This window comes from Narcine bancroftii, chromosome 3 (genome assembly GCF_036971445.1).
Source record: "Narcine bancroftii isolate sNarBan1 chromosome 3, sNarBan1.hap1, whole genome shotgun sequence".
Taxonomy (NCBI): Eukaryota; Metazoa; Chordata; class Chondrichthyes; order Torpediniformes; family Narcinidae; genus Narcine; species Narcine bancroftii.
The window spans coordinates 169,408,803-169,420,615 of NC_091471.1; the positions used below are offsets into that span (position 1 = coordinate 169,408,803).

At 34.2% G+C, this 11,813-nt stretch overlaps 1 protein-coding gene across 1 annotated transcript in view; it reads left to right on the forward strand.

Moving 5' to 3' along the window:
• The window catches only part of wrn (WRN RecQ like helicase), a 286,387-nt gene that overhangs the window by 187,089 nt on the left and 87,485 nt on the right, over nucleotides 1-11,813 (forward strand). Inside the window, exons 39-42 of the mRNA XM_069925810.1 lie at nucleotides 7,104-7,216; nucleotides 7,723-7,837; nucleotides 8,860-8,961; nucleotides 10,077-10,212. Coding sequence (XP_069781911.1) covers nucleotides 7,104-7,216; nucleotides 7,723-7,837; nucleotides 8,860-8,961; nucleotides 10,077-10,212 — 466 coding nt within the window. The remainder of the gene's footprint in view (nucleotides 1-7,103; nucleotides 7,217-7,722; nucleotides 7,838-8,859; nucleotides 8,962-10,076; nucleotides 10,213-11,813) is intronic.

An 11,813-nucleotide genomic window follows, 5' to 3' on the forward strand; every position in this document is an offset into this window, starting at 1 on the left:
GTTCGAGGCCTAATTCTTTACTTCTTATATTACTTAGAAGAAAGATCTCTGGATTTTTTGGTATGTTGCTTTTTGTGATTTTATTTAATACCTGATTTAGATCTTCCCAAACTTTCCACTTTCTCACATGCCCAAATTGCATGTACTGTTGTTCCCGTTTCCTTCTTGCAGCGAAAACATGGGCGATATATAGCCTGTGTAACCAATTATATTGTATCATGCGTAACCTTGTGTTTATTGTATTTCTCATAGTTCCGGAGAATAGCTTTTCCCATATTTCATTTTTTATCTTTATGTTTAGATCTTGTTCCCACTTTTGTTTGGGTTTACAGCTTATTTCATCATTTTCTTTCTCTTGCAGCTTGATGTACATGTTTGTTATAAATCTTTTAATTATCATTGTGTCTGGAATGACATATTCAAAGCTGCTTCCTTCTGGTAACCTCAGCCTGCTTCCCAATTTGTCCTTTAAGTAGGTTTTCAGTTGGTGGTATGCAAACATTGTACCGTGAGTTATTCCATATTTGTACTTCATTTGTTCAAATGATAAATTATTTCCCAAAAAACAATTTTCTGTTCTTTTAATCCCTTTTCTCTCCCATTCTCTAAAGGAAAGGTTATCTGTTGTGAAAGGGATTAGTTGATTTTGCAACAATAGTAATTTTGGTAGTTGGTAATTTGTTTTTTTTTCTTTTCTACATGAATCTTCTTCCAAATGTTGAGCAGATGGTGCTGTACTGGTGAACTTCTATATTGCACCAGTTTTTCATCCTACTTATAAAGTACATGTTCTGGTACCTTCTCCCCTATTTTATCAAGCTCTATCCTGGTCCAATCTGGTTTCTCCCTTGTTTGATAAAAATCTGATAGATATCTTAATTGTGCTGCTCTATAATAATTCTTAAAGTTTGGTAGCTGCAAACCACCTTGCTTGTACCATTCTGTTAATTTATCTAGCGCTATCCTCTGTTTCCCCCCCCACTTTCCATAAGAATTTCCTTATTATTTTTTTTACCTCATTGAAGAATTTCTCTGTTAAGGGAATTGGTAACGATTGAAATAGGTTTTGTATCCTTAGGAAGATATTAATTTTAATGAAACTTACCCTTCCTATCAGTGTTAGTGGTAAATCTTTCCAATGTTCTAAGTCATCTTGTAGTTTCTTCATTAATGGCTGATATTTTAATTTGTATAGATGGCCTAGATTATTATCTAGTCCAATACTTAGGTATCAGATTGCTTGTGTTTACCATTTAAATGGTGATTCTTTTTTAAACTTTGTGAAATCCGCATTATTCAATGGCATCACTTCACTTTTATTTGTGTTGATCTTGTACCCCGATATTTCTCCATATTCCTTCAATTTCTTATGTAATTCTTTTATTGATAATTCTGGTTCTGTTAAGTATACTATGATGTCATCTGCAAATAGACTGATTTTGTATTCCCTCTCTTTTATTTTTATCCCTTTTATTTTATTTTCTGTTCTTATCAGTTCTGCCAGTGGTTCTATTGCTAAAGCAAACAGTGAGGGAGATAGTGGACATCCCTGCCTAGTTGACCTGCTTAATTTAAATTGGTTCGATATATATCCATTTACTGTCACCTTTGCCATTGGACCGTTATATAATGCTTTAATACAATTAATATATTTCTCTGGTAGGTTGAACTTCTGTAATACTTTGAATAAATAATTCCATTCTACCCTGTTCAAGGCTTTCCCTGAATCTAAAGCAACAACCACTGTTGGCATTTTATTTCCTTGTACTGCATGGATTAAGTTAATGATCTTACAAACATTGTCTGTTCATCTTAATAAATCCAGCTTGATCTAATTTTACTATTTTTGGTACATAGTCGGCCAATCTGTTTACTAATAGTTTTGCTATTATTTTATAATGAGTTAAGTAGGGATATTGGTCTATATGATGCTGGTGTTAATGGATCTTTCCCTGTCTTTGGTATTACTGTAATTATTGCTATTTTACATGAATCTGGCAAGTTTTGTTTCTTCAATCTGGTTCATTACTTCCAGGAGAGGAGGAATTAGTAACTCTTTAAATGCTTTATAGAATTCTATTGAGTCCGTCTTCCTCAGGCATTTTATTGTTCGGTAGCTTTTTTAATATATCTTATATTTCCTCTCTTTCAAATGGTTTTATCAATTTGTTTTGCTTCTCTTGTAATTTCAGTAGTTCAATTTTAGCTAAAAACTCATCTATTTTGTCTTCTTTCCCTTCGTTCTCAATTCGGTATAATTGTTCATGGAATTCCTTAAAGTTTTCATTGATCTATGTTGGGTTATATGTAATTTGTTTCTCCTTTTTCCTTGATGCCAACACAGTTCTTTTAGCTTGTTCTGTTTGAAGTTGCCAGGCTAATATTTTGTGTGTTTTTTCTCCTAGCTCGTAATACTTCTGCTTTATTTTCATTGTTCTTCTCCACTTTATACGTTTGTAATGTTTCGTATTTTATTTTTTTGTCCGCCAATTCTCTTCTTTTTGTTGTATCTTCCCTTGTTGCTAGTTCTTTTTCTGTACTTATTATTTCCCTTTCCAGCTGTTCTATTTCTCAATTGTAGTCCTTTTTCATCTTAGTTACATAACTTATTATCTGCCCTCTGATGAAGGTTTTAATTGCATCCCATAATATAAATTTGTCTTTCACTGATTCCGTATTTATTTCAAAGTACATTTTAATTTGGCGCTCAATAAATTCTCTAAAATCCTGTCTTTTAAGTAGCATGGAGTTTAATCTCTATCTATATGTTCTTGGTGGGATGTCCTCCAGTTCTATTGCTAATAACAAGGGTGTGTGATCAGTTAACAAACTAGCTTTATATTATGTTCCAAATCCATCAATTTAAGTTGGGCTGCTTCATAATAATTTTGAAAATGTGGTAAACGTAATCCCCCTAACTCATATTTCCGAGTTAATTTATTCAAGGCTACTCTTGAAAATTTACCTCTCCATAAAAACTCCTTAACCATTTTATTCAAATCTCGAAAAAAAATTATCAAGTAAATACGGAATAGATTGAAACAAATATTGCATACGTGGAAAAATATTCATCTTAATTGTATTTATCCTACTCAATAAATTAATAGGTAAATCTTTCCATTTAATCAAATCAGTTTTAATTTTTTTAATTAATGGAACATAATTTAATTTACATAAAGATTGATAATTAACATTCAAAATTATACCCAAATACTTAATTTGATCAGTCCATTTCAAATTAATAATATTCTTATAAACTGAATAATCTTCACTTACTGGTAATATTTCACTTTTTTTCCCCAAATAACTTTATATCCAGAAAGACATCCATATTGTATCAGACACTCCTTCAAGTGCAAAAGTGATTGAGCTGGATTTGTTAAATACACCAATACATCATCGGCAAATAAATTAATTTTATATTCCTCATCTAAAACTTTCATACCTTGTATCTGTGTATTTTGTCTATCAGCTGTGCTAAAGGTTCGATCACTAACGCAAACAAAGCTGTTGATAAAGGACAACCTTGACGAGTTGATCGAGTCAATTTAAATGGTTCCTAAATCAAGCCATTCGTCAATACTCTAGCTACCGGTTTACTATATAAAGCCTTAATCCAACCAATAAAGATTGGACCAAACTTAAATTTCTCCAGAACTTGAAACAAAAAATTCCACTCAACTCTATCAAATGCTTTTTCTGCATCTAAAGATATCACCATCGGGTGATCTAAAGATTGTCGAAATCTATTAATCAAACGCAAAATATTATCTGAGGCATATCTATTCTTTATGAAACCTGTCTGATCCATATGAATCAACTTGGGTAAAGCTTAGCCAATCTATTTGCTAAAATTTTAGCTACTATTTTATAATCTACATCTAACAACGAAATTGGTCTATATGAAGATACTTTCAAAGGATGTCTATCTTTTTTAGGAATTACTGTAATTAAAGCACTAGAACAGGACTCAGGTAATTCATAGTGTTCTCCAACTTGACATAATACATCTCCAAACACTGTGGAAAAATCATCATAAAAAAATTTTATAAAATTCAACCGAAAATCCATTGTCACCAGGTGATTTACCGTTCGGCATTTCCATCATAGCCATTTTAATTTCCGAATCAGTAAATGGTTCTTCCAACTCCTGTATATCTGCATCCTCTAATGTCGGTAAATTCAACTGTGATTTAAAAAAAAAAAGATCAATCGTTCCATTTTCTTCTTTTCCTTCAGATGTATATAACTTTTTATAAAATGAACAAAATTCATAATTAATCTCACGAGGTTTATAAGATGTGAGAATTCCATCTAACAGCATTAATAGTCCTCAAAACCTGTTCTTTCTATAATTGCCATGCCAATACCTGATGTGCTTTCTCTCCCCATTCATAATACTGTTGTTTAGTCCTATTAATCATACATTCAAATTGATAAGATTGCAAAGTATTATATTCCAATTTCAATCTAGATAATTCTATTTTCTGATCTTCTGTAGCATCTTTCTGAAATTCCTTTTCTAACTCATCAATCTGTTTCTCTAATTCAAGACTCTGATTTAATCGATTTTTTTTTATTTTAGAAGTATAACTAATTATTTGTCCTCTCAAATAAGCTTTCATAGCATTCCATAATACAAACTTTGATCAGAATTAGAATTTTCTTTAAAAAAAAATTAATTTGTTTTTTCAAAAAATCGATAAATGCCGTATTTTTAAATAACATTGTATTAAACCTCCAACGATAGGCCACTTGAATTTTCTCAGAAGAATTTTCTGCATCTGAAATAAATATTTCATCATCTACATTTGGGGCATAAATATTAAGTAAAGTCCAAAATTTACTAAAAATCTTAGAATTCAATTTAAGAATACATCCTGCCTTTTCCTCCATTGATTGTAATTCAAAAGATAATTTTTTTATGTATCAAAATTGCTTCACCTTTAGCCCTGGAATTAAATGAAGAAGAATATACATGCCCTACCCAGTCCCTCTTCAATTTCATACTTTCTTTGACATTCAAATGTGTTTCTTGTAAAAAAGCAACATCAATTTTCATTTTCTTAATATACACGAAGACTCGCTTACGCTTAATCTGACTGTTTAAACCTCGAACATTAAAAGTAGCAAACCTCAACTTTGACATATCTACTAATATTACTAAAGACCAATAATATCTTTATATGAAAACTCAAATCAACATATATAAGCCCTCCAATAGGAGAAAAAAAATCACAAATTAAAAGCTAGATAAAAAGAAAATTAAAAAAAAATAATTAAAAAAAAATTACCGCCCCACCCCCAAAAAATACTACTAAAAAGTAGTAATCCCTAAACAAAATTTGGGTGTGGATCACCCACCAGTGGCTGATGACTAATAGAACTTAGAGCAAATCTCTCCCTCCCCAGCCAAACAAAGAATAACATCAAAATATCATAATAACATAAATAGTAAAATAAGAATAAGAAAATTCTTCTATTCATCCAAGAGATTCCAAACTCGGAGATCCCATTTCAAAAGAAGTTTGACTCTTTCCATTCCCATTTTTCCCATTTCTGCCATTTCTTCCGTTTCCAGAACAACCAGATTTTTCTTTAGGAGACAATGGTGGACTACGTCTTTGTCCTCTTATATCTGGCAATGACTCAGGAAAAATCATTGCTTCACGATCATTCTCAAAAAAACGGAGATTGATAGTCTCCTTTAAACACCTTCAACACTGCCGGATAGCGAAAAGTAGACTTATAACCTTTACGCCACAAAACTTCTTTAACTGGATTAAATCGACATCGACGTTGAATGACCTCTTGACTCAAATCAGGATAAAAAAAAACTCTGCTATTCTGAATCAATAACGGAGTTTGTCGTTGTCTCGCATTTTGCACTGCCAGTCGAACTATTGCTTCTCTGTCCAAATAATTCAAACATCGAATTATTACAGGTCTCGGTGGTTGACCAGTTAAAGGTGTTCTTCTTAATGCTCTTTGAGCTCTTTCCAATACCAAGCCTCCAGAAAAAAATTCTTGCCCTAGTACTTGTGGGATCCAGTCTTTAAAAAAACAAAGAGGATCTTGTCCTTCCATACCTTCTGGCAAACCAACTTTTAGGTAATATAAGCCATGGTCCCACTGCTGAAGTTTGAGACTCTCCAAGAGGTGGCAACATCTCTCAGCAAGAAGAAGAACTTCAAGATTCCAAACCGACGTCCCGATCTGGGGAGGTGGAGAAGCTGCTACTGGCGCCCAGACAACCTACTACAAGTGTGCAGTTGCCTCGCTTTGGCAGTTGGGACCAGTCCAGGCATTGATAAGTATAATTGGGAAGGACTTACATATTGTAGTGTGAATTCAGCTTTAGATTTAGTAATAAAGACTTGTATAAACTGAACTGCTCTCGGTGTGTGTGTGTATTTTCTTTCGGTAGCTTGATCACTGTGACCAATCTAAAATGAACAAAGTGAGAGGTACAAGTTTACCCAAGACAATACCCCAAGCTTAAGGTTCAGGTCCAGTTCAGTGTTCTTGCCCATATTTATTTCTTAGCCCATATGGAGTAAGACAGTTAAATTATCAATTTTGCTGAAAGAAGCTCCTGTAGACACACAGACAACTGCATATGCTGGAATCTGAAGCTAAACACACTGCTAGAGGAACTCAGCAGGTCAAGCTACTTGACTAGTCTCCAATTGTCTGTTTACCTTAATTCCTTCTGTCTCCTATTTTGTTTTGAGTTGGAGTTGCAAAATTTATAAATTTCTACTTCAATTATAGCACCATCTCTCACGCACATCCACTCCATCCAAGTTCAGCTAAGTACAGCCTGATATTACCAAAATATATTTTGCCTTAAAATTTCATTTTCATATTTTGTTTGCCAAGTGAATTCTTGGGATGTTCTGAATGCAAACACATGCTCTGTTTGATTTAGCTGTTTATTTCTCATCTTTTTATTTGTTGTTTGGATCTTGATTGATTGTTGTGCACTAGAAACATTTTTGAAATAATGAGTTCTTTGTTCTTGGAGTAAGTTATTTAAAAAAACAGTTAAATTGCAGCTTGTTTTCTTCTCATCGTATTCCATTCATATATTTTGTCAACAGGGCAAATTATATGGCAAATTATTGGCAGCCAGGCAAAATATTGCCAGTGAGAAAGATGTTCCTCCTGCTTTATTGGCTACAAACAAGATATTACTAGAGTTTGCCAAGATAAGGTATTTTTTAAAATGTATTTGAGTTCACACTGGAGAATTGGTCTGACTCAGCTCATGCAAATAATCAGTTAGCTCGTTAACTAAATAAATCAGGTGATATTTAATGCTTCAAATCTTAATATTGTTGTTTTATTATGATGGTACCTTCAGAAATTGCATTTTTGTCTTGGATCTTTTAGATTCAAAACTTTAATAATATTTTGATATGGCAATTTGAAAGAGAAATTTGACAGAAAATTTAAATCTTTTGTCTTTCAAGTCAAGGATAATTTTATAGTGGATGCATTGTAAGAGAAAGAGAAAAGAGAGGAAATGAACCTGAGAAATGTGGGAAGAGTACTGATTAAAATTTTTCCTCTGTTGTCTGACTTGATATGTGCATCAGCATTTATTTTTTTATGCCACTCCTGTTGCCATAAAAACTACTTTGTGTTAAGATTCCATGTGAATTATATGTACATTATATTTAAAAAGCCTACTTGAATTATTTTCCTTTTCATCTACAGGCCAACAACTGTGGACAATCTGAAAAGAATTGATGGTGTATCTGTGGCTAAGTCTGCTATGTTGGCTCCGCTCTTGAATATTATCAAGAAATTCTGTGAAGCCAACGAATTGGAGGTATTTTGCTCAAAACAACTTTTTTTGGACCTTAATCTGCAAAGAAATGTAAGAAGCATCAGATTAGTCCCACAACTGAGACACTTCCTTTCAGTGTTAATGATAATGAGTTTATTGTCATATACATTGCACAATATTTATGTTATGCACCAAAATATTTCTTGCTACAGCTGAACATGTACTTTCTTTTAAAAAAACTAGATACTAAAAAGGCAGTAAATACAGAAAAAGATTCACAGGTATCCTAGTGCAAAAATAAATGTAACTTAGCAGTAGTGCAGACAGTCCTTTAGAGGTGTTGGAGTAGCCCCTGATAAGGGGAATTTGATGACACTGAAAACTGTTGAAAAGAAGCTGCTCTTGAACCACAAGGTGCTGGCCTTCAGGCCTTCAGTACTTTCTGTCCAAAGTTAGCAGTATGGAAAGGATAAGTTTGTTAGAGTATTCGATGCTATGACCTCGGACAGATATATCGTGACATTGTACTATTTGAAGAAGATTAGGCAGGTGTTGTGATATTTCACTCTTTTAACTTGTGTAAATGTTTTTTTTAATGGTTCTGTAAAATAATTGCGGTTAATTTGTGAATTATGTGGACAAACAAACGTGACTATTTGAAGTAATCTGCAGATTTCTTTAATTATAAAATGTCCTTCTGGTCTTTAAGTAAAGACTGTGCTGCTAATATTTAAGGTTTCTTAAGCAGGATAATTTTATATCTGAACAAGAAAAAGTTTAAAATTTGATTTCTTGAGACTTATTTGATAATTTATTTGCTAACATTGTTTGGGAAGTTGAATTTACTTTGCCTGGAAATTCATTCCCTTTTCATTTTGCCAAATGCACTTCATTGCAGTAGGTTTTCCTTCATTGGAACTCAATGTCAGAAGAGAATTAGAATAAAGACACTACTATTGAATTTAGTGTTTTGCACTATGAATCATGGATGAATTTGTAGGGAGAAGTATTAAACCAAAACAAATGTGTATCATAACGGATTTATTTATTTATTTTTGTAATAGATGGACAAGTTTTCAGTTTCAACTCTTAATATAGAGCAAAATCCAGTGGTCCAACCAAACTCTGCCTTTGGCGTCCAGTCTAATATTGCAAGTGTAACAAAAGTAAGATGTTATTTAAAATAATCCATTTTACTTATAATTGTTTTTTTATAGGCTACTCAATATTTGACCACTGAGATATTTAATATAATAATCATTAATGCCTTTCTTAACATCAGAAGTGCGCTGTGTTTATTCTTTAGTTTTTTTAAACTTGCCTAGACTTTGACTTTTCATTTATTGCAATGCTTATACAACTGTTGAACTGCTTAAGCATTCTTTTTCTTCTCCCCCAATAAAAGCTTTGACGATAACAAAATTCTAGCACTTTCTCATCTTGCTTTTTCCACCAATGGTTTAATGTTTGCTAATGTATGATAAGAGGCTTTAGATTTGAATGTCGAATGTAATTAGATCTTGCTGTTCTCTGGTTTAATATTTAGAGTGTAGATCTGATTTTATTTTGTGTCAACACTGTTGTACTTTCCATCAACTCCAAAACAAATATTAGAAGCTCACATCCTGGAGTGTAGAAGATTGAGGGGGGACTTGATAGAGGTGTTTAAGATTTTAAAAGGGACAGACAGAGTAAATGTGGATAGGCTTTTTCAATTAAACTAGAGGGCATGGTTTAAAATTGAAGGGGGAAAATTATAAAGGGAACATGAGGGGAAATTTCTTTATGCAGAGGGTGGTGGGGATGTGGAATGAGCTTCCGGCAGATGTGGTCGAGGCGGGATCATTGGTTACATTTAAAGATTACCGTAGATTAAAAGGTGAGAAATCAAGATGCTTCATTCCTTTTCCCTTACCTTTATTACCTTACTATATGATATATAAAAAAAAACCCAAAAGGATTCTCAAAAGTAATATTAAATAAAACCCTTCTCATTGCTAAATAAATAAAACATATACTCTTGGTTACATTTGGGAAATCATGCACATTTATCAATTCATGAATTGTTTATGATCATATCTTTCTTTGGCTTGGCTTCGCGGACGAAGATTTATGGAGGGGGTAAAAAGTCCACGTCAGCTGCAGGCTCGTTTGTGGCTGACCATATACATCAGTTCATTCAAACAGATAGGCAAGCAAGTTTTTGAGAAATCTTTAAGGAGGCACAATGGGGGCCACATTCTGAAAATAGTTCTTATAATTTCAAATGCTTTTGTTTCAGGCAAGAACCAGGGATTCAAGCAATGTGATATTTGCTGCGGTTGGTAACTCTTCATCTTGTGTGCCAAAATCGGGCAACGTGGATGTTAATCAAGCTGAAATCAGTGATCCAGTTCAGAATCATTCACTTACTTCAGGTAAAAAAAACTTAGCCATCCTCAGTTAATTATCCAGTCTTAAAAAAGAAGCAAAGTAAGTAGATCGAATCAGCTTGTAGTGTGATGAGTTTACTGTTATATATATTATGTAATGTACATAGACACCAAAATACTTGTTACAGCCAAACATCTATATTGAAAAAAAAACAACTGAAAAAGCAACTACTGTACAATAGTACACTTAATTGAATTAAGACACAATAATTAAAAATATAGAGGATGAAAAAATCCTCCTGCAAATAAAAATAATTGGCAATAGTGTAGACAGTCTTTTTGTGGTCAAGAAGTAGTCCATGATTATAGAAGGGGGAGGTTCAAGAGCCTGACAGCTGTTGTAAAGAAACTGTTCTTGAACCAAGATCTGCTTCTGTACCTGCTGCTCGAAAGCAGCAGTGAGAAGATCACTGGTGGGTCCTGATGAACATTATAATTGTAAGTGGTTTTGTACTGACTTTTGTGAAGCAAGTGTAACATTCTCCATTGGAATAGTATGCACAGTATTTAGACCATAGAGTATAGAAGAAGAAAAAAATAAATAACCACATTCTCTCTCTCTCTCTCTCTCTCTCTCTCTCTCTCTCTCTCTCCCTCCCCCCTCTCTCTCCCCCCCTCTCTCTCCCCCTCTCTCTCCCCCCCTCTCTCTCCCCCCCTCTCTCTCTCTCTCTCTCTCTCTCCCCTCTCTCTCCCCCCCCTCTCTCTCCCCCCCTCTCTCCCCCCCCTCTCTCTCCCCCCCCCCTCTCTCTCCCCCCCCCTCTCTCTCCCCCCCTCTCTCTCTCCCCCCCTCTCTCTCTTCCCCCCTCTCTCTCTCCCCCCCTCTCTCTCTCCCCCCCTCTCTCTCTCCCCCCCTCTCTCTCTCCCCCCCTCTCTCTCTCCCCCTCTCTCTCTCTCTCTCTCTCTCTCTCTCTCTCTCTCTCTCTCTCTCTCTCTCTCTCTCTCTCCCCCCCATAGAGTTATTTAGACATTAATTGAATCCAAAATTTATAGATACTGGCAATCTAAATTAAAACAAATATGGTGGAAATATTCAACATGTCTGGCTGTATCTGTTTACGGTTCAAAATGGAAATGAAATGTGTGCATACACTGCTTGGTTGATTATTATTGGCATCTGTAAGTCCCTAATCTCAATTGGTAATGTGTGGACAAGGACAACAAGTTCAAAATAGGTCATCAGAAAAATCTTCATCAGTTTTTTTTCCGGGATCTGCTTTTCCTGTGATATTTGGGAATGTCTGTCTCTTGTTTTTATTGCTATCTGTGTGTCAATTTATTGTTATTCCATTGATTGGGTATAAATTGACTTTTGTGCATGTGTTTTTTGATGTCTTATTCTTGAAAGAAGACCAGGGATTGGTGTTCCTCCCCAGTTTAACAAAACTTGGTGGATCAAATTGTTTTAGGAGTTTTAAGAGGGTAGTTAGTTTGGGACTGAAGTTGTACGTAGTGTTGACCAGGGAAGAAGAGTCTTTTTCTCTCTGGAAAGAGCATTAATGATGACCTGAGAGTTTCATAGCCATTTCTACTCATGCCAACTTTTAACTTGCACAGATTTGAAGCTGATAAACTCAAATTGAGTGGAT